The sequence below is a fragment of the Drosophila montana genome, unplaced genomic scaffold (assembly GCF_035044405.1).
Source record: "Drosophila montana isolate Dmon_TW-CO22-7 unplaced genomic scaffold, ASM3504440v1 contig_1688_1, whole genome shotgun sequence".
Taxonomy (NCBI): Eukaryota; Metazoa; Arthropoda; class Insecta; order Diptera; family Drosophilidae; genus Drosophila; species Drosophila montana.
Genome location: NW_026996617.1, coordinates 221,102 through 245,035, shown reverse-complemented (window position 1 = coordinate 245,035; position 23,934 = coordinate 221,102). Strand labels below are relative to the sequence as shown.

At 42.4% G+C, this 23,934-nt stretch overlaps 1 protein-coding gene across 4 annotated transcripts in view; it reads left to right on the top strand.

Moving 5' to 3' along the window:
• The first annotated feature begins 1,425 nt into the window (after positions 1-1,425).
• Positions 1,426-23,934, top strand: part of LOC135440904 (putative uncharacterized protein DDB_G0271606) — a 37,568-nt gene continuing 15,059 nt past the window's right edge. The window contains exons 1-8 of one of the 4 annotated variants that reach the window (XM_064700316.1): positions 1,430-1,603; positions 1,766-2,747; positions 11,563-12,362; positions 12,436-12,638; positions 14,743-15,262; positions 20,522-20,646; positions 21,195-21,275; positions 22,801-23,057. In XM_064700316.1, coding sequence (XP_064556386.1) covers positions 1,475-1,603; positions 1,766-2,747; positions 11,563-12,362; positions 12,436-12,638; positions 14,743-15,262; positions 20,522-20,646; positions 21,195-21,275; positions 22,801-23,057 — 3,097 coding nt within the window. In that variant the 5' untranslated portion in view covers positions 1,430-1,474. Of the gene's footprint in view, positions 1,604-1,765; positions 2,748-11,562; positions 12,363-12,435; positions 12,639-12,743; positions 13,090-14,742; positions 15,263-20,521; positions 20,647-21,194; positions 21,276-22,800; positions 23,058-23,934 lie in introns of those variants that run through there. The other 3 variants (XM_064700318.1, XM_064700317.1, XM_064700319.1) reach the window with 3 other exon arrangements.

Sequence of the window (23,934 nt, the reverse complement as noted above, 5' to 3'; positions counted from 1 at the left end):
TGTACTTAATTCAGCTTGAACCGGCGACCTTCAGCCTCTGGCCAGCCTCTCAACAAGTTGACAAGTCCCGACTTTCTAGTGCTTAGTTCGCACTTCTCACTACTCAGTTCGCACTTCTCGCTTCTCAGTTCTCACTTCTCAGTTCTCAGTTCGTCATAAACTGTGTTCGCGCCGCTTGGTTGACAGCCCAAAATAACCGCCGCCCGTCCATTTGCAGTGCATAAAAGTTGTGTAGTGATTCCTCGACCAGGAAACCGCCATTCAAATAACTTTTCAACTTTCCAGGTGAGCATGGGCGTGGCGGGGGCGGGGTCGGGTTGCGGGGACGGGTTGCGGGCGCGACTGAGTGTCTCCCGGTTTAAACCTGGCACTGAGTCGCGCTCTGTATGGCCCGAGGGCGTGGCAACTTTTCAAATTTAGCCGCTTGGAAAGAACTCGACGCGAAAAACACCAAAGTTCCCCCTCCCCCCACCCAACTCTCCCACAGCCGCCGGACTGCCTCAGCTCCATACAAAATGCTCGGCGCGCTTTTGTTCCATTTGCTGCTGTTGTTGTTGTTGTTGTTGTTGCAATCAAGTTAGAGTGCTGTGTCAGACTTGAAGATACCCTGGACTATCTTCTACCATCAGACGAGCCTGACTCTATCGAGAATATGTTTATTTTTATTTGCACAAAATCATTTGACCCTCGTTTGTCCATTTCAAATGGGCAAAGACGCTTCCTCTGGTTAGATACAGGGTATCTGGCAGTCGAGTGTCTTTCAGAGTTGAACTTGTTACCTCTAAACGACGGTTCAATTTGTGTATTCGCTTCTTTTGTTTTGTCAACTTTTATAGCTGACAGGCAGAAAATTGCTGTCAATTTTCTCCAGTCTATGTTAGCTACAGGGTATCTGCCGGTCGGGTGTCTTTCAGAGTTGAACTTTTTTGGTTTTAATCGCCGGTTCAACGGTAAATTTCAATATTTAAAAGCTGACACACAGCATAATGTAGACGGTTCGCAAGACAATGTATGTTTGTTACAGGGTATCTGCCGGTCGGGTGTCTTGCAGAGTTGAAACCTGTTGACTTTAATCAATTTGACAGTTGTTTCTAGCGAAGAGAGGAACTCATTGTTCGAATTCTTAGGCCATTCAACAGTTGAGCGTCGTAATTGTAAAGTGAGCGCACACACACCAACACACACCAACACACACACACACACCAACACACACACACACCCATTAAAACAGTTTGGCGACTTGCGCTGAAAACTTGATACACTTTTTCTCCATTAAGTTCTTTGAATTTCATTCATTTATCTCGCTTTTCTCTCATTTTTGCTTTTGCTTTTCGTTTTGTTTTGCGCTTGTTGTTGCCTGCCGTTAGCTCTAATTACTTGATGTACGTCTTCTATTGCATGTGTTACGTGGGTTAGTTAAAAAAAAAAAACAAAAAACAAAAACCCAAAAACAAAAAGAAAACGAAAACGAAAAATGGATGCCAAAATGGATGCGCGTGGGCAATTTCCGGCCTCGTTTCCGGATACGTTTAAGAATTTCTTTGAAATGATGAACGAAGACGAGGATCACTGCGAACTCTTTGCCAATCTGCTGGAGGATAAGGTATATAACCAATGCCTCAGCCGATCCACCGATCCACCGATCCACCGATCTAACGACCCCCCCGCTCCGCTCCGCTCGTTGTGTCAATATGTACCTTGGTATTGAAACTCTTTGCCCTTCTCTATCTCTCTCTTTCTCTCGCTGTGCGACTGCGTCTTGCAGGTAATACCAAGGAACAGCAAACCGATGAATTCCCAGCGCCAACGCTGCGGCGGCAGCCTTCGGAGCCACCACGGTGGCCACTTGCCACGTGCTTTGAATTCTCATTTTCAGCTATTGCAGCAGGCGCCAGCGCAGCGTCGTCAACAGATTCTTCTACAAGGGGCACCTCCTCGCAGTCGCAGTGGCAGCAGCGGCGACATGACATTAACGATGACCATGACCATGGCAGATGGTCTGGCATTGTCAAGTGTCAGCCCTGTTAATAGCCATAGGATCATTGAGTGCAGCGGTGGTCGTTCCTCTTGTAGATTAAATCGTTCACGGCGCAGCTCCCTGAGCTCAAGCACAACGGGCATTAATCATGTCGGTTTCTGTGGACTCCACAACAACTCAACCAGCTGCTCGAGCAGCAGCAACAGCTTAATTAACATGGATTTGGACGACGAGCCAGCGCATCGCGTCCGCAGCCATCATCATCATCGGCATCGTCATCAGCACAGATGCCGCAGCTGCAGCGGTTCGCTGCAGAATTGCAACCATGGCCACTGCACGCATTCGCGCAGATCGTCGACACATTTGGGCACGGATTCCCAGCAGGAATCCGCCAGCAATCTGGGCGACCCGACTAACGCCAGTCTTAGTCAGCAACAGCTGCAACAGCAGCAAATGCAGCAGCAGCTGCAACAGCAGCAACAGCAGCAGCAACAGCAACAGCAATTGCAGCAACAGCAGCTGCAACAGCAGCAACAGCAGCTGCAACAGCAACAATTGCAACAGCAGCAACAGCAGCAACAGCAACAGCAACAGCAGCAACAGCAACAGGAACTGGACATCCAGCAGCAGCTGCAACACTTGCGTATCGGCCCCGACGGTGAGGACAACACCGTCGGCCTTTTGCCAAGCAACTTTATCATACCTAGACGTTCGTCCGACGGCGCCAGGCAGCTGCCGCGCCACTCGGTCATCCGGGCCTTTGATATTGGTAAGTGTCTTCATAATAACTCTACAAGTAAAACGGTTGATTGATTGATAGATTTCGTTATCACAACAACAATGATATAGCATGCACATGGGGTCTTTGATTTTTTGAAAATCGCATAGAACGGCGACATTTAAAAGCGGCAGACAGATCTTCCTTGAGCGGGCCTTTGATTTATGGAAGTGTCCAAAACTAGGCACAAAGTCAGAGGCTTAATGTATTAGTGTTGATTGATTAAAAAGTTGCTCTTGTCCTGACTGATTGACTGACCGATTGACTGATTGATGAGCATCCTCTTGGTTAGATAAAAGATTTCGTTATCAAGCCATAACGAAATAGCATGCACATAACCAAACACAAAGGCCTGTGATTTTTTGAAAATCGCATAGAAAGGCGCTGGAGAGGCAAACAGAAGTTGTAACTTAGGAACGAGAGAGAGAGAGAGAGAAAGAGTAAGAGAGGAGATAGAGGGAGAGAGAAACATAGAGTGTAATCACGAGGTGTACTATGGTTCCGTTTTTACATTATCGACAAGACAAAAAACAATTTGTAAGCTTTGTTGCACATGATTTAAAACAAAGGCCTTTGATTTTGTGAAAATCGCATAGAAAGGCGTTGTAGCGAGAGACAGAAGGTATGAAAGTGAGAATGGGAGAGAAAGAGGACAGAAGGTAAGCGTAAGAACAAGGAAAGAGAGAGAAGAGAGAGAAGAGAGAGAGGAGAGAGAAGAGAGAGAAGAGAGAGAAGAGAGAGAAGAGAGAGAAGAGAGATAAGAGAGAGAGAAGAGAGAGAGAAGAGAGAGAGAAGAGAGAGAGAAGAGAGAGAGAAGAGAGAGAGAAGAGAGAGAGAAGAGAGAGAGAAGAGAAGAGAGAGAGAAGAGAAGAGAGAGAGAGAGGGAGAGAGAGAAGATAGATAAGAGAGCCATGAAAGGGAAGAGAGAGTGAAAAATATGATGTACTGGCGAAATATGCTGTGGGTCAGTTTTTATATTGTTATAAAGACAAACCACAATTTGTAAGCCTTGTTAGCCTTGTTGAGAGAAAAGAGAGAGAGAGAGAGAGGGAGGGAGGGAGAGGGAGAGAGGGATAGAGAGGGAGAGAGGGAGGCAGAGGGAAGGCATAGGGATAGCTATAAATAGAGACTGAAAGCGAGATATGATGAGGGTCAGTTTGGCGTTGCACATTTCAAAGGCGTTGCAACGGAAAAGGGAGATTGTTGCACGGTTGCGCTTTTTGGGGATTAGGAGTTAGTTAGGACCGAGAACATAAAACGACTATTCCAGCTGCACCCGTGACTTTTTTTTTTACAGTATTTGCATTGGGCTTAGGGTTAATTAGGCAGCGGGATGCCCTTTTTTTAGTTTTTTTGCCTAGTGGATTAGCTCCCATTGCGCTGACTTCCTGCCACGTTCCAGCTAAGAGGCACATGTGGTGTGGATTTTTATATATTGCTGACTGTGCGTGCGTGTGTGTGTGGGAGTGTGTGTGTGTGTGTGTGTGTGTGTGTGTGTGTGTGTGTGTGTGTGGGACTATGACGTGCGACATGCAGCCATAACATTGCGGCTTGGTGCAAGAAAACCTGCCAAACGGACTTACTTTACGAGTTAAGCACACACACACACACACACACACACACACACACACACACACACACACACACACACACACACACACACACACACACACACACACACACACACACACACACACGCACACATTTATATATATATATATATATAATGGTTAGTGGTCTGAGGCTGTTTGGGGAGCATCGCTTGAGCGGATTCTTTGCATGGAACTAAGGGCAGGTCATATCCATATTTCAATTAAAATACACCAATATGCACACACACATACACACACGCACACGCACACGACTACACACAGGTGAATTGCCAGCATGTTTTTTTTTGTTTTGGCATTTCGTGTTTAGCTGCTTTGAGGCGCGCTCGTTAACAGGAATGGCGCCCGTCTTGGTGCTCATCAAAAAAGCATAATGCGCATTAAGTTTTTATATGTACATACACATACTCTCTTGAATGAAATAAAAGCCTGCACACACACACACACAGGGAAGTGGGGCCAAAGCGAAAGTTAAACATCAACTTAAAAAAGTGCCAAATGAACAGCGAACAAAAAAACCGCCAAACAACAAGAAACATGAAAAGCTTAGAACAGCCCAGCCAAGAGCTAAACCCGAACTGAATCGAACCGTTTTTCCCTTTTTTTGGCCGCGTTTAAAACCGGCCCCAAACAACTGCCAACAATGAAACCGGCCAAACGGCTAAAAGAAACACAAGTAAGGAGCACGAGCTCGACCAGGAGATACCCTGTTTCCAGGGAAATGAGGGGGAGGTCATTTCAAAATTGAACTTCATCTGTGGCTAGTAAAACGAGAATCCGCCTACCGAATTTAGTCTCCAAGATATGCTAGTCTGAACATCGATAGTTATCGATTTTAACAGAATACTTATCGAATAGAAAACATAAGTTCGCCTGCTTAGAGTATTTGCTGCTAGTCGTAGCTGTAGTCTACAGTATATGCCTAAGAAATCTACTCTGAACATCGATAATTATCGATTTTTAAGGAATTTTTAGTTATCGAATAGAAAGCATAAGGCAAATGCCTGCTTACAAAATTTGCTACCAGCCGCTTCTTTAGTTTCCAAGATATGCCTAGGAAATCTATTCCGAATATCGATAATTATCGATTTTAATGGAATACTTAGTTATCGAATAGAAAACATAAATTGCCTGCTTAGAGTTTTTGCTGCTAGCCGCAGCTATAGTCACCAAGATATGAAAAATCCTCACTGACCATCGATAATTATCGATTTTAACAGAATGTATTGTTATCGAATAGAAAGCATAAATTTGCCTGCTTTCAAAATTTGCTACTAACCGCAGCTATAGTCACCAAGAAATGAGTTAAAAATCCTGTCTGAACATCGATAATTATCGATATTTAAAGAAAGTGATGTTATCGAATAGAAGGCGTTAATTTGTCCGACTCAGCCTGTTGTCCTGCATTTTTTGAGGACGGAAATGTAACATAGACAAAGAAAAGCAAGCATTTACTCCTTCTAGTCAATTTTCACTGGGTATTAAAAGAACCTTCGAAATGGACCCCGGCTACGTGGGCGAATTCCGGGCTGTCGCAGTCGAACTTAAACATCGTGTAATCGGATCAAAAGGGGAGACGAGAAAAACATCAATTCCTATTAGGAAATATGAACAGATCATTAAATCCACGTAATTCCGTAGATGCCCTCAATAAGCTCTTTAATTATATTATGCTGAAATGAACAGAATACGGCAGTTATATAATTTTGAGCATAAATCGATTATCTTTTAGCTGGAATCAAATTAATTGTATTAACTGTAATTTTCTGGAATTTGCATTCGTCAAAAGGGCCATTGTCATTGTGATTTGTGCTTCTGCGAAGCAGAATTGCCGTCGCAATAATCTAGAATCCAATCAAAAGTTAAATAATGGACAGAACATGCTTAGTTAATGCACATAATATGCGACAGCTCTCAAAAGTGAAAACCCAGAAATGCCTTTGACAGTTATGAAATGATGAGTACATTCAAATCCCATTTACCAAGGCCTCAACGAAACAACAACAACAAAGAGCTACTCAATTGGGCATGCTCGACCAAGGCACACCCTGTTCGCATATACCTGCGGGACTAGGGGACAATTATCGAGCTTATACGAGAATATAAACTCATTATACCTGAACCCATTGAAAATGGGTAAAACGGGCATAATGTATTTGTGCAAATGTATGTCGATCTAGCCATGTCCGTCTGTCTGTCCGTCCGTATGTATGAACGCAAGGATCTCGTAACCTATTAGAGCTAGAGACTTGAAATTTTAGCTGTAGGTTCTCCTAGTGCACGCGCAGGTCGAGTTTGTTTCCGATATTCGATAGCTTGCCCCGTTTCCAAGTATTCGATAAAAATCGATATCGATATCCAGTTTTTCGAGCAATTTCGGCAATTAATATGAGCTAGAGTCGCCAAAATTGACATGTAGCTTCTAGAATAGTTTAAATATATCAAGTATCTTTCATTTTATACCTATCGCCTGTCGGAAGAAAAGGGGTCCAGGGTATCCCCTAATCGGCAGCTCCCGACTAGAACCTCTTACTTGTTGTTATATATTCTGGTCCTTTCCTACAACATAATATATAGAAACTTTCTGCTGATAGAAAGATTTAGTTATATATACTTATAAGGTTCCACCAGTTCTCTATGAGTTCTATTTGTTCAAACTGTTTTCTATTTCATTTAGAATCAGTTTCTCGGTTTGCAGGGTGAGCAGCAACAGCAAGGAAAAACCTCCCGTGAAAATTATTGGGAAATCTCTCAAGTTTTTCCCAGAAACAAGACAGATTAAGCAAGTTTTAATTGATTTGATGGTTGGGTCCGCCATTCACTTCATCCGCCGCCCTTTTGTCTGCTTCCAAGGATTAGGATTTCAATTGGTTTCAGCCTTTTCAAATGCATTAAATACTTATTAATTCAATTTCGAGTCGACTGAGTGTAAAAGTTACCTTTTGAGTACTTGCCAGAAATTTAAATCGATTTAAGCCCAAATCGCGTTAATCTATTGAATGAGCACAATAAAAGACTATTCATATGCCCGGAATTCATTGAAAGTGAATTAAAAAGAGATTATTATGGTTTTGTGCGAATGCATATTGAAGATAGAAGTATATATATCTCCGATTATCATAGCTCTCTGTCTGTATCTCTCCCTCTTTCTGTCCATCTGTCGCGTTGTCTCTCCGTCTGTCTGTCTGACTGTCTAGTTGCTTGGGCGCGTCCATCTCAGAGCCTATAAGAACTAGATGCTTGAAGTATTAAAGAAAGCTTCTCCTAGTCTCCCAGATTGAGTTTATTCTAAATCATCGATAAATCGATCCGCTGCACGATAAACGATAATTATCGTTACGCTATTCCATTTTTGATCCTAGCTCGGCACACACAATTTGGTGTGCAGGCTCTCAGATTTGGAATAAAGCACTTCTGGTCTATCTCCTCCCATTCCTCCAAAAACAAATTTTTCTGGCTACCACAGCCTGGGGCCTCAGTATATATGCACATTTGTATGCTGCGACAATAAACATCGAAGTTGATGAAGAATACATTTTCCATATATATGGGGAGGGGGGGGGGGGGGTGTATGAAAAGAAGAAGCATTGACGCTGTATGTCTGTGTGTGTTTCTTGGTGATATAGAATAACAAATTACAACAGCAGCTCGGTGCTAGGATATTTCCCAGTCGGGCACACCCGACTAGAGCACTCCCCTCTTAGAAGGAAGCTAGAATAAGAGCTAATTACAACAGCAGCTCAGAGCTGGGTGCTGCGTTCTAGGGTATTCCCCAGTCGGGCACACCCGACTAGAGCACTCCCACTTAGAAGGAAGCTAGAATAAGAGCTAATTACAACAGCAGCTCGGTGCTAGGGTATCCCCCAACTAGACCCGACTAGAGCATTCCCACCTAAATAAAACAGCAGCTCAGTAATGAGTTCTAGGGTATCCACCAGTCGGGCACACCCCACTAGAGTACTCCCACTTAGAAAAAAGCTAAAATACGAGCTGATTACAACAGCAGCTCAGAGCTGGGTGCTGCGTTCTAGGGTATCCCCTAGTCGGTCACTCCCACTTATTTCAAATATATCCCCTATTTTTTATGTGATAAAATTTGTATTTTAGACATTTGCTTTTCTTTGGACACTTTAACAGTTCCACAGTTCCGCTAGTCTCTGGGGTTGCCCCAAAATGTAATCGAAAATAAATAAATAAATAAATGGTATTCTGAGGGTATTATGGGGTATTTTCGAATCCACAAGTGAAAGCGATTCACTCGTTCCATCGGATATGGATTTTCTAGAAATAAACCAAATGTGCTCACATTGGGTTAAAATCGTTTGAGAATTACAAGATTAAAGTAACTGCAAAAAATTATAATAAAATATTCACTTTGTTTATGCAGGCAAATGCAAATCATATAATTAGGGTATTTTAGTAAGGGTATTCGGCAGTCGCCAGCTCGAAAAAAAAAAACAAAAAACGTTTTGCTATCTCGTCTTGTTTTGATGTTATTTCTTTAGCTGGCTTGCTCGTTCAAAGCTCTCTAAGATTATTACATTTTGTGTCTACCTAATGTGTTTGATTAGCAGATACCCTATAGAAAATGCTGCTTTAAATTTGCTGTCCACCCAAAATGTTTGACTAGCACATACCCTATACAAAATGCTGCTTTAGGTACAAAAAGCAATTTGCAGCTAAATCTAGTTAACCAAAATTGTGATCGGCTATTTTCTCTGTTCTTTTGCGATGTGTACAGGGTATACAATAACGTTTTGTTTACAAGTTGTGAGTTGTGCCGTAAACAGAACTCGCAAGAAAGCCTTTGGAAAAATGAAGGCTGCAAACTTTTCGACTGAACACACATTCTCATATTTGACTTTGACTTCAACTTGGGAAGCATATTTCTCAAACAAAGGCTCACATGGAATGCGAGTGTGTGTGTGTGTCTGTCTGTCTGTCTGTGTGTGTGTGTGTGTGTGTGTGTGTGTATTTCAGGTGTATTTTGGGCAAACGCAACGCCCACAACATGCACAACAAACTGTCAGGCTGGCCAATAACTGCGCCCAAAGGCCATAGAATACACTCAAAACAGTTGATTTTCCCCAATTTGGGAAAATTGCCATCAAGTTTTTTCTAAATTTTCTTTTCCAAAAAACAAAAAAAAATGACTAGCATGCATATTCTTGGAAATATTTGCGGCATTTATGGCAATTTTTAAAATGCGGCAAATTGTTTATTTAAAATATATTTTCGGAGTGCAGCAAAGTCAGCCGCAGTTGTTCCTTCGACTGGTCGCCGTCTATGTGTGCGTGTGTGTGTATGTGTGTGTGTGTGTGTGTGTGTGTGCGTGTGTATTTGGCTTTTGTCATCCTGAAAGCTGTCATATGAAAACTCTGTTTTGGGCAGTTTCTATTCGAACTCTTTGACAAAGCGTACAGAGAATAGCCATAGTCCCAATATCAAATGTTATTTTTATTGTCTCGAATGTGTCAGATATTTTCGACCCTGGCTGCTTTCAAGCCGCAAATTGAAAGTAGGCTCATCTTTTAATACCCTGAACCCATTGAAAATGGGTGGAAAGGGTATAATGTATTTGTGCAAATGTATGTAATAGGCAGAAGGAAGCCATAAAGTATATATATTCTTGATCTGCATCAATAGCCGAGTCGATCTAGCCTTGTCCGTCCGTATGTATGAACACAAGGATCTCGTAACCTATAAGAGCTAGAGACTTGAAATTTTAGCTGTAGGTTCTCCTAGTGCACGCGCAGATCGAGTTTGTTTCCGATATGCGATAACTTGCCCCGTTTCTAAGTAATCGATAAAAATCGATATCGAAATCCAGTTTTTTGAGCAGTTTTGGTAAATAATACGAGCTAGAGTCGCCAAACTTGACATGTAGCTTCTAGAATAGTATATGTATATATATATCAAGTATCTTTCATTTAATATATATCGCCTGTTGGAAGAAGAGGGTTCAGGGTATCCCCTGATCGGGATCCCATGTTCATATGCATATGTGCTTGCATGCATGTTTGTTTTCTAATATCAAACGCAGGCGAAGACTAATTGTCGCTGTGCCGCAAATTTAAATAAAACGAATTTCTATCAAGTGCTCTACTCCTCGATTCTCAAGAATTCAAGTAGGCTCTGCACTTTTCCATGCTTGGCTGGTAGTGTAGCGCTTTTTTTTTTTGGTATTTTTTTGGCTTTTTTTTTTGTATATATGTATGTAGGTATGTATGTATGTAAGTATGTATGTATGTATGTATGTGTGTATGTATGGATGTATGTGTGGATGTATGTGTGGATGTATGTGTGGATGTATGTGTGGATGTATGTATGTATGTATGTGTGTATGTATATATGTATGTATTCGTGTATGTATGTATGTATGTATGTATGTATGTATGTGTACATATATGTGCAACTATGTATATATAGGTATTCATTCATGGCATGTATGAATTACATGTACGCATACATGCACGTTTACATATATCAAAAAACAAACATGCATACATGTATGTACAAACATGCATATATGCCTGTTACTTAAACTTAAAACTTGGCCTAAAAAATCTTTGAATCGCATTTTCCACCAAGTGGCAATGCATTTTGCGAGAAGTGTAAAACGCCCCTAAAATATATTTTGAACAAAGATCTTCGAAATTGTTTTTGAGGGCGATCGGATGGTAAACAAACAAGTTTTTCGCGATTTTTCCAAACATGCGGCTGGAATTTGCCGCAATGCCGTCTTAACGTGCACCTTTATCTTGTAAGATAATAACAGTGAACATTTCAGCTTCCTAGCTGCAGTCAATCTGTCAAGCAGTCAGTCAGTCAGTCGGTCAGTCGGTCAGTCAGTCGGTCAGTCGGTCAGTCGTTCAGTCAGTCAGTCGGTCAGTCAGGACAAACATAGAGATAGACATTTTATACGTAGCACAGGCAAGGTAAGGGGTATATATATATAACATTTCAGCTTCCTAGCTGCAGTCAATCTGTCAAGCAGTCAGTCAGTCAGACAGTCAGTCGGTCAGTCGGTCAGTCAGTCAGTCAGTCAGGACAAACATAGAGATAGACATTTTATACGTAGCACAGGCAAGGTAAGGGGTATATATATATTTACTCTATATATACATATATATATATGAAGAGGCATCATTCTTTTGCCCCGGCAGTTGGTATATTAATATTGATTTTGTCAATAGCAGACATCAGCTGTGACGAGAGCGACATAGCCAGCTGCAGCACGCCAGGGCCTGTGCCCTCGCCTGCACCGCATCAGTCGGCCTACAATGTGCTCAAGCCCATACTGAAGCAACCGCAGCAACCGCAGCAGCAGCAGCATCTACATCAGCAGCAGCAGCATCTACAGCAGATGCATCCAATGCAGCAGCAGCAACAACAACAGTATCCGCAGCATTCGCGGCATTCGCAGCATTTGCAGTATTCGCAACATTCGCAGCTACCGCAGCCTCCGCAGCTGCCGCAGCTGCCACAGCAGCAGCATTCGCTGCAGCAGCAGTTAATGCCGCAGCATCCGAGTGCATCGGGACATGGACACGTACATCGGATTTTGCCAACGACGCCGACACACGGCGGATTGGGCGCCTATCATTCACGGGACGCGTCGATGCAGCGCATCCAGCAGCAGAGCGGCATTGCGAGTCGCGCCAATTTGTACGGGGAGAATGCGAGCTGCTCGCGCAGCAACAGCCCCGTGCCCGCCTACAACTATAATGTGCAGCAGCGGCAGGAGCAGCAGCAGGAGCAGCAGCAGGAGCAGCAGCAGGTGCAGCAGCATTTGACAGTTGGTGGCGGCTATAGTGCGCCATATGATTGGGATCGGGAACGGGAACGGGTGCTGGAACGGGCGCTGGAACCGGAGCTGGGGCAGGAGCAGGAGCAGGAGCAGGAATGGACCGACGAGCCGAGCACATCGACCCAACCAACACTCAACAGCTATAGCGATTATCTGAATGCCAGTTTCGCGCCAGTTTCTAGTCGTGTAAGCAGCGAGAGGCCCGGCAACTTCACCTCACCCAACAAGCACTAACAACAACCAATCTATAAACTTGTAGCCGAGCTCGTGGGCACCACCGAGGTCACCCATATTGAATAGACGTCGCGGCTCATCGATCGCCTCCAACAGCATGATGCATGCCGCCGATCCTGGCTACGGTCAATACGACGACCAATACGACGACGATCAACAACAACAGCAGCAGCAGCAGCAACAGCAGCAGCAGCAGCAGCAGCAGCGCGGCGGCCGCAGCGGTGCCAGGTAGGAGCCAGATATGGTATTATTCATAATTGCACCATTCCCGAAAATTAGATAGCATATTACCCATATCCCCATTCAGAGTACCGCAACTAAGTTTACCGTCAGCCCTTCTGAAACAATGGCGGTGTAAACAACAGTAACAACAATAACAACAATTACCACAACAACAATAACCACAACTATACAGCTACAGCTACAGCGACAACTACAGCGACAACTACAGCCACGCCTACGACCACGCCTACGATTATATTCACGATCACGACCACGCCCATGCCCACGCCCACGCCCACGCCCACAAGCACATGCACACGCCTGCCAACAGATGTGCAACAATTTGTGATCGCCTCGAAAGTTGGGCTGCGAAAATCGATTCAACGTTTCATAGCACAGAAATGCGAAGCAACCTCTCATCGATTGCTACACACAATGAATTTGGCATTCGAGCTGTGTTCGTATTACATGTATTTTGGCAAAGAATTCTTTGTATACAAATCTAGTGCGATTTTTCAAAATTTCAATTTTCCATTTGATCTCGATTTCTCGATTCTTAACATTTGAAACGGAATTGATTTCACCAAATTATCGATTGTTTTTTCCATCGATTCAATTGGCCTTAAAGTTGTCTCTGTATTATATTGTTTCGCAAAGAATTCTTGTTATCGAAATAAAATCAATTTTCAATGTTTTATCGATTACTTAATTTTAATTAAGTTAATCGATATCGATGTTCGTGATATTTTAACAGAGATCGATTGTTTCTATCGATTCAATTGGCCTTCAAGTTGTGTCTGTATTTTATTTTCGCAAAGAATTCTTGTTATCGAAAAAAAAAATCAATTTTCAAAATTTTATCGATTTCCTATAGGGGGTCGACTTGCTCGAATTATCGATTGTTTTTCCATCGATTCAATTGGCCTTAAAGTTGTCTCTGTATTATATTTTCGCAAAGAATTCTTGTTATCGAAAAAAATCAATTTTCAATGTTTTATCGATTACTTAATTTTAATTAAGTTAATCGATATCGATGTTCGTAATTTGTTAAAGAAGATCGATATGCTCAAATTATCGATTGTTTCTATCAATTCAATTGGCCTTAATGTTGTTTCTGTATTTTATTTTCGCAAAGAATTCGTCTTATCGAAAAAAAAGTCAATTATTAATATTCTATCGATTTCTTATAGGTGCTCGTGATATTTTAACAGAGATCGATTGTTTCTATCGATTTAATTGGCCTTATTTTCGCAAAAAATTCTCGTTATCGAAAACAAAAAATAATTTTTAATATTTTATCGATTTCTTATAGGAGATCGATATGCTCAAATTATCGATTGTTTCTATCAATTCAATTGGCCTCAATGTTGTGTCTGTATTTTATTTTCGCAATTTCTTGTTATCGATTACTCAACTTAAATTATGCAGAATACTTTAATCGATATCGATGTTCGTAATATTTTACAGGGGATCGATATGCTGAAATTACCGAATAATTGGCTGTCGGCTTGTGTCTAATTACATGTTTTATGGAAATCCAAAAATATTCAATCAATTAGCGATTGCATTAATCGATTCACTTATCAATTATACCAATTATACCAATCGGTATCTAATTAACTCTAAAGTTGTGTCGTCCAACACGACTGAGAAGCCAGCAAAAAGGATGTTATTAATTCTGAATGTTATTAATTCATTTAATATGCTTTTCGAAAGCTATTTGAATGTTGGGCAGGCTGCCAACGCTTTTCCTTTTGCCCCTTGGCAAATCAACAATTAAATGCACTAAGCTAGTCGAATTGTTGGCCACAAAAAGGCCAAAACGTTGCGGACATCATGTAGCTTAGATCGAATCGAACCACGTAGCACATGTAGCAAATGTAGCACACCTAACCCTTGCTAGCCTGCTTACACGCGATTTTAGTTAATTGCACGGAATGCGATCGCATATTGAATGAGCTCCATATATACATATAATCGGCGAGTGCTGCCTGCCTGCCTGCCCACCTATTATGAATGCAAACGCAATTCAATATTAACCACCAACTGTCCGACCATCGACTATCAACCGTGGGTCGTCGACTATGTGTGCTCTGCTTTCTAATTGCAGGGAGCGCGTCTGCCTAACCAAATCGCCGCTTGGACGTGCCGGCATCGAAAGCTGCACCTTGCGCACCTTCCAGCAGGCAGCAGCAGCAGCAGCAGGAGTAGCAGGAGGGGGAGCTGCGCCCAATGGGCAGTTGCCAGTCAATGAACTGGACAAATGCCTGTTGGGCTCCAGCGGCGCGCTGGCGGCTGTCGCCGAGGACACAACAACTAGTGGCCCCGATGCCACCGACTCGCCGACAGCCGATTCCAGCGACTACCCGCGCTCATCTGTGCCAAAAACAAAGTTTTCGCAGCAACAACAACATCAGCAACAACATCAGCAACAACAACAACAACATCACAGCAGTCATCACCGAGAACGGGGCGTCGGAGAATCTGCAGCCGGACTTACGGCTGGAGCCGGCGCCACAGGACATCATCAACATGGTAGTTCCGTCAACATTGCGGCCGCCCAGTACGGCAACCGCATGGCGGAACGCCAGCGTCTAAGAACCTCCAGCATGCCAGCGGAGGGTCGCAAGGTAAGGTTATCCAGCTAGCGGTAGAGATTAGATGCGACGCACGCCCAATGCTGGACTCTGCCAGTAGATAATCCACGCTTAATTACTTTAATTACTCGTGCAATTACTAAATGTAATTCATTTCATTACCCAATCATCAGCTACATTTGACTTTTCGTTCAGTTACCTGTCTTTGCCCTTCAATCCCTTCAATTACCAACTTGTGTTAAGTAATTAAGTAATTCCTTATCAAGCTTAATTACTTTAATTACTCGTGCAATTGCTCAATTTAATTCATTTATTTACCCAATTACCAACTATTATTAAGTGACTCTGACTATCCGTTCAGTTAAATCTCTTGCCCAATCTCTTCAATTACCAACTTCTAATTGAGTAATTACTTTAATTACTCGTGCAATTACTCAATTTAATTCATTTATTTACCCAATCACCAACATGACTATCCGGTTCAGTTACCTTTCTTTGCCCAATCTCTTCAATTACCAACTTGTGTTAAGTAATTAAGTAATTCCTTATCAAGCTTAATTACTTTAATTACTCGTGCAATTGCTCAATTTAATTCATTTATTTACCCAATTACCAACTATTATTAAGTGACTCTGACTATCCGTTCAGTTAAATCTCTTGCCCAATCTCTTCAATTACCAACTTCTAATTGAGTAATTACTTTAATTACTCGTGCAATTACTCAATTTAATTCATTTATTTACCCAATCACCAACATGACTATCCGGTTCAGTTACCTTTCTTTGCCCAATCTCTTCAATTACCAACTTGTGTTAAGTAATTAAGTAATTCCTTATCAAGCTTAATTACTTTAATTACTCGTGCAATTGCTCAATTTAATTCATTTATTTACCCAATTACCAACTATTATTAAGTAACTATCCGTTCAGTTACCGCTCTTGCCCAATCTCTTCAATTACCAACTTGTGTTAAGTAATTAAGTAATTCCTTAATTACATCACAGTTCTGCCACTTTTGAGGGATTATCGCTGGATTTAGCGGGCGCAGAACGAGTTCCTGCGGCATTTTCGACAAGAATGTCGCCTTCTGTTTTATTTTGGGACACACACAAAGCTCCAGGGAACAAACCACAAAAGTACTAAGGAACATACTTGTCTATCTTCCTAATCCCAAAGAGCACTCACACACTCACACACACACACACACACACACACACTCAGACACACACACACTCGCACTCAGACGCACACGCACACGTATCTGAACATACAACATTTCCTGGGGATTTCTCTGGCTGTTTGCACTTGGATTCACTTCAACCTATTGCCAAAAAGAAATATAAGTAAAGCAAGAGTGCTCTAGTTGGGAGTGCTCGACTTGGATATACCCTGTTTCTAACCTGTAATCATTCTTCTTCTTCTTTTTTGCTTCTTCTTCCCAGCCCCGTGCATTCTCGGTGTGCGATCTTTATAAGATTTCAACGAGCACTCAAAACTGGCAAAAAGGTTCTAGCTTCGAGCTATGCTCTAAAATCGATATTTATCGATATACCGAAAATTTGAGAATATATCGAGAAATAGTTCTAAAACTCGAACTCGAAGATACTTTCCACTGCCTGTTACAAACAGTTGAACAAAACCAGTCGACCCCCTTTTGAATGGGTGCTGGGTATATGAATCTAACCCAAACCGAATGCCGCATTCAATCCCAGTTGCTTCGTTACCCTTGCGCGTGCCCAGCCTCAATTGAGGATTCCGCCTTCTTGTGTGTGCACAAAAGTGAGACGCCTCCAGGGTGCACTGCAGCCGCAGGGCGTCGGTCGTCGGGCGTCGGGCGCCGGCAGCTCGTTGCAATAGACAAGTTTTTGGCAGCCAGTGCCACAGTTGTTGCCACAGTCCTTTAATACCTTTGTGCCACACACACTCTTGACATTCTTCTGGCTTCAACTTGTGCAATTTATATGGTACTACGCTGGCTGCCAGTGGCATTCGCTCGCTACGTGTTTGCCATTGATTCCACTTTCGGCCCCACCAAAAATGTTGCGAGAGGCAAGAGACACTCAAACTGCGGTCCCATCTGTCGTTTGTCGTTTGTCCGGTTGCCATTTTGCCAGTTGTCAGCTTCAATGGAAAGTGTTGCATGCATTTTGCTGCAGCCACCGAATTTCATATGCGCATCACAAATCAATTTTGATGCTCTGCCCAAAAAGAGTCAACTCCCTGACTGCCTGCCTGCCCGCCTGCTTGCCTGCCTGCCTGCCCCTCCGCGTTTGGCAGGTCAATGTGCCAGTTACCCCTGTTGCCCACTCTCTCAACACAAAACCCATCCATACTAATCCCCCAGCTGCTGCTGCTGCTGCTGCACTCACCATGGGAAGTCAGTTTCGTTTTTCTGGCAATAACATATAATTTTTCAAATATTTTTTTGATGAAAAACTTTGTTAAACTGAAACTTAACCCAATTTTGCTGAGATATCACCTGTAAAGCACATCAAATTTTAATGTAACATGCATTAAATGTTAACATAAAACTAACCTGTTAAGATAACAGCTCTTAATCACTTTAAACTTTAATGTTACATACATGAAATTACATCATAACTCTATCCTGTTATGATAACAGCTCTGAAGCACTTCAAACTTTAATGTTAACATAACTCTAAACTTTTAAGATAACAGCTCTGAAACACAACAAACTCTAATGTTACATGCATGAAATGTTATCAGAACACTATACTGTTAAGATAACAGCTGTTAAAAACAGATCATCTACAGATAGGCCCCTGAATGAATTGATGGTACTTTTTTTTTGGAGTTTATCAATTGTTTTACATTGAATAAATTAAATCTTCTGAAATCTAAGCACACTGTGCTATAAAAAGGAGACGATGAACGTGGAAGACAGAAAGAAACTTAGGGAAGTTATTATATAAAATCTTCCAAATCATTCTGGTAAATCTGGCCGAATCAATCAATAGCTATTACGACTTCAGATTAGTTTAGACATTTTCAAATATTTTAATATATATAATTAGCTGCTTCGCTGACAACAATTTGTGTTCACACGGCAAGAATATAATATTTTCCAAACGAACGATCCGGAAGGATTCTAAAGTTCGGCGCCCTCGAGAGCTGCCCTAATCTTTGAGTTATTAGCTTCTTTTTTTTTTTGCTGCAAAAAACATGTCGAATTCCCCATGGTGCCAGCAACTCCGCATTCCTGTTTGCCAGCTGCTGTGCTTGCACTTTGTGTTGCCTACTTTTGTGCGCCGGCTGCAGTTTTCAGCTTCACACGCGACGCGACGCGAGGCGACGCGACGCACACGCTGCACAATTTGCACTCGAGCAATTTCACAAACTAATTACATTAGCTGCAGCGACCAGATAAGTGCATGCCAGATAGACAATCGAGGGGGGGATTACCCCCTTTCCGCCCCCTAGGAGATGATGTGTGTGGAAGTCGCCGCCGAATAATTATGTGTGGGCACTTGGGGCGTTAGCTGCCATAGTCCTAGCATAAGTTCAAGCGAACTCACACACACATAACTAATATATACATATATATATATATATATATATATATATATATATATATATTGCTTGAGTGTAACTCACCTGGTCGGCCCCGTTTGGCCCGGCTTCAAAGAAGGCAAACGACCGCACTGAAAGCCGAGACGACCCGAGACTGTTGACAGTTGCGCTTAGTCATTGCCAAATGGTTGCCACACACAGTTGCCCTAACGACGCCCCATTAGTAATCTACCCCGCCGACTCTAGCTCCAGCCCCGCCAGCTCTGTCTCTGTTTCGCGTCTTTTCGTATCTCATTTGTTCCTTTCATATTTGGCAGCATGCACTCAATTTGCTCACAGTTGAGTGAATTGTTAAAATAGTCGCCTCACAGACGCCCTCTAACTAAATATATAGAAAATTAGAGCTGCATATCGATATTTATCGATTATTTTGGAAAAATTGTAACAATTATCGAGCGAGTTTTTGAGACTCTCAAGTAAAGCCAGCTCTTTGTATTATTATTCTCGTGCCAATCACATTTGAGTGGAATATCTGTTGTCTTTTTGGTTGGTTCAAATCCCAAACTTCGGTCAGGCAACCATTATAGCCCGCCTCCTCAAATGGGTGGAAATGCTCAACTGCTCGGGTTCACAGGCGCTACAAAGGGTTTAAGTGCGCAAATAAAAAAATATGTCTAAGAGCCGTAAAAACGTAATGAGTAATAACGGGCTGGCAGGCAGGCAGGCAGGTGGATTAGACCTAAGCACTTGCTTTCTGTTGGTCATCTCCTGGATACGAATGTATTCCGTGCAATAACTAAGCACCAACTATTTGTGTCCCAATTGGACAGCACTGACTACACTCTGGCCAAATGAATAGGCTTATCGTTGCTATTAGCAATAATTGAATTCAATTTTATTTATTTGAGAGTGTACGCAAGCTTGAACACGGCTCCTTCAATGACACAAATATCTCTGGCTTACTTCATATCAACAATAACTACCGAAATCCTACTGAAATTGAACTATCTGTTTTTTTAGAGAGTATCTTGTTAAATTTTAAAGAGGGGTCGACTAGAGTACTCTCGTTAACTACCTTTGACTTGCTGAAATCCAACTGATATCCAAGAGCAAGGTCGACCAGAGTACTCTAGGTCGTTTTTGGGAATCCCCTTTTTTTCGACTATATAGCTGGCTTATTTCATATCAACGATAACTACTTTTGACTCGCTAATATCCAACTGATATCCAACTTAAATCCAACTATCTGATTTCATATCAACGATAACTACCTTTGACTCGGTGAAATCCAACGGAAACCCAAGAGCAAGGTCGACCAGAGTACTCTAGGTCGTTTTTGGGAATCCCTTTTTTTTTCGACTATATAGCTGGCCTATTTCATATCAACGATAACTAATTTGGACTCGCTAATATCCAACTTAAATCCAACTATCTGATTTCATATCAACGATAACGACCTTTGACTCGGTGAAATCCAACGGAAACCCAAGAGCATGGTCGACCAGTGTACTCTAGGTCGTTTTTGGAAATCCCTTTTTTTCGGCTAAATTTTCGGCCAGTTTTAGTTCGACTGATTATCAGCGAATCTGAAAGCAGATGGCTAAAAGCTGTATATGGAATTTGAAAAGTAGTTCATGCTCGGGATATGCCTGTTAGTTTGGTATACGTTTTTTTTTTCGTACTGCGAGTGCGCTCACGGCCGAGTCCGGCGAATGTGTTTTATAATCGGCTTTTGTTGCATGTTGGATGTTGGATGCTGCAGCCACGATTAGCTGAGATGCGTCGATCGGTCATCCACTGTGGCGAAGATGAAGATGTGGACTATTATCGGCTTCGCAGCTTTAGCATCACTTCGCATGGCGTTTGCAACCTGGGCGATTCTTTACGGTAAGTGGGCGTGGCATCGCTCTTATACCCTAAATTTATTTATGCAAATGTATATAACTGGCAGAAGGAAGCATCTCCAACCCCATAAAGTATATATATATTCTTGATCAGCATCAATAGCCGAGTCGATCTAGCCGTGTCCGTCTGTCCGTCCGTCTGTCCGTCCGTATGTATGAACGCAAGGATCTCATAACCTGTAAGAGCTAGAGACTTGAAATCTAAGCTGTAGGTTCTCCTAGTGCCCGCGCAGATCGAGTTTGTTTTCGATATTCGATAACTTGCCCCGTTTCCAAGTAATCGATAAGAATCGATATTGAAATCCTGTTTTTTGAGCAATTTCGGCAAATAATATGAACTAGAGTCACCAAACTTGACATGTAGCTTCTAGAATAGTATATAATCATTTTATACCTATCGCCTGTCGGAAGAAGAAGGTTTTGGGTATCTCCTAGTCGGGGGCTCCCGACTAGAACCTCGTACTTTTCTAAGGCTGCATTCCATCTGCTAATCCAAATTCCTCTGCTTTGCCTCGCCTCGCCCAACAACAGCAGTCGCAGGTCACGTTCGATCAATTCCGTGACATCGACGGGAACCGGCGCCACCCACAGCAACGTGGATCGTCACAACAGGTGAGTGCGAAATATGAGTGCGAAATATGAGTGGGAATGCGAGTGTGAATGCGAGTCCGAATGCGAGTTATTCAGAAAGTCGTTGCAATAAATTGTTTATAGAATGACAATAAAGCAGCGCAGAGACGCGCACAAGGCGCAGGGCAAAGTTTATAAGCAGCGACAACAATGGCACGCACACACACACACACAGATAGACACATACCGACACACACACACACACACACACACACACACACACACACGCACAGAGAGACTAATTTCATACATTTTCCACACAAAACAATTTCCGCCAGCTGCAGAGAAGCTTTTCCTGGTTTTTGTTGCGAGGACTCCGTGTTGCATTGTCAAAGGAATTCTTCGCTTTTTATTGTTATTTGCTTCCCACCTGACAATTTTATCATTTTCATTCCTTCGCCTCCGCCCATCAAATCGTAAAATCAAATTCCTTAAATAGGCGGACACATCTCCGACAACAATAAATACATTCGCATTAAATGTCCGACGGTATTTACAATAGTCTGTCCATAAATACATGCACGGTGGGGCTTACTTTAAGCTGGCTAACTGAGCGTATACTTAACCGATTCTCACAGTGAATAAATGCGCAGGCAGAAGCAAGCATTCCCATCAAGTATATGGATTCCCTATCAGGTTTAGTTGATATAGTCATGTCTATTCGGACTTTCGTCTCGCCATCTCAATTCTGAGATACTTCCTCCTTAATTTGTCTAATATCGATAAATATCGATATTGAGATATAATTTCCTATTTCAAGGCATATAAAAGCTAGTTATGCCTAATTTGAAATCAGTTTATATAAGAATGCCAATTCTTCCTTTCGTCTCTCCATCTCAATTCGGAGATACTTTCGCTCGCAATCGAATTACGCGCTTACCGATAACTTCCTCCATTTTCAGAAGATCGATAAATATCGATATTTAGAGATTATTTTCTAGCTCAAAGATTATAAAAGCTAGTTGGCATCATTTTCTATAGCCACGTCTATTTGGCCTTTCGTCTCGCCATCTAAATTCTGAGATACTTACCGATAACTCAATAAGATCGATAAATATCGATATTTAAACATAATTTCCTAACTCAAGGATAGGCTCCCGAATAGTTAATACAGTTGGCAAATATTTCATTTCTTTGATTTACATTTCGCTTCAAATTGAGGTAAACCTTATTTTCAAAAGGTAAGGGAAAAATAGAGAATTCTGGAGGTCGAGTATATAAAGCGCTGAGCATTTCATTAAGATCTGATTATAAATAAAGTTCATCAAGACAAAGTGTGGGACTGGCAGGAGAAGAGCAGAGAGAGAATGGAAATGGATGTTTTTGTGTGTGCGAGAGTATTTTCTAGTCGGATATACGCTCGCCTGTCAGCAAGATTGATGGCATTTGATTGAATTTTTTTGCGGAGTCCTCGCCTTGCCTCGGCTTGCCTTCAGCCTTATTAGATTTGTAAATTATTGATTATAGGCTTTTAATTATTTTTCCTTGTTTCGCTTTTCATGTGTAGCAATGCTTCGGGCAACCCTTCGCACGCTCCGCACCAACATGCCTACAACCAACAGCAACAACAGCAACAACAGCAACAACAACAACCACAACAACAGCAACAACAACAACAACAACAACAACAACAGCCGCAGAAGCCTAAGGAGGAGATTCCGGTCTTTAAAATCGCCATGCTAGGCGGGCCCGGTGTGGGCAAGACAACGCTGACATATCAGTTCACAACATCGGACTACATATGCGCCTACGATTTGAGTCTGGGTAAGTTTGACACGTGCCAAAACTTACATCATTATACCCTGAATGTATTTGTGCAAATGTATGTAACAGGCAGAAGGAAGCATCAGCATCAAGCTTTGTCCGTCTGTCTGTCAGTCCGTCCGCCTGTCCGTCTGTCCGTCCGTATGTATGAACGCAAGGATCTCGTAACCTATAAGAGCTAGAGACTTGAAATTTTAGCTGTAGGTTCTCCTAGTGCCCGCGCAGATCAAGTTTGTTTCCGATATTCGATAACTTGCCCCGTTTCCAAGTAATCAATAAAAATTGATTTCGGCAAATAATATGAGCTAGAATCGCCAAACTTGACATGTAGCTTCTAGAATAGTATATATATATAAAGTATCTTTCATTTTATACCCATCGCCTGTTGGAAGAAGATGGTTTAGGGTATCCCCTAGTCGGGAGCTCCCGACCAGAACCGCTTACTTGTTTAGACTAAAGCTCCCGACTAGAACCTCTTACTTGTTTAGACAAAAGCTGGAGCTTTGCGTGCTCCCCAGCATGGACTTGGACGTGGGTTTGGCCTTGAATTCGGTTGCGGGTTGCGGGTTCGGGTTCGGTTTGTGTCTGTGGCTTTTAATCAGGCGCATTTGCATTTTAATTGCGCCGCAAACTCATAAAATATGAAAAGCGTCTCGCTGCTAATTTCATTAACTTTGCCAACTTAGCAACGCCCCACAGTGGGCGGGGTCAAACAAAAAAACAAGAGTGTCGCTCGGGAGGTGAATGGGTGGTGTGGTGTGGGGATTAGGTCAGCTAATGCTCGTGCAACGCAGAGAGAGCTACTTAAGTCGGGCCACTGTTAATACCATCCGAACCGGAAACCGGTTAAAAAACTGTTTCAGCTATTTGTGCGCTG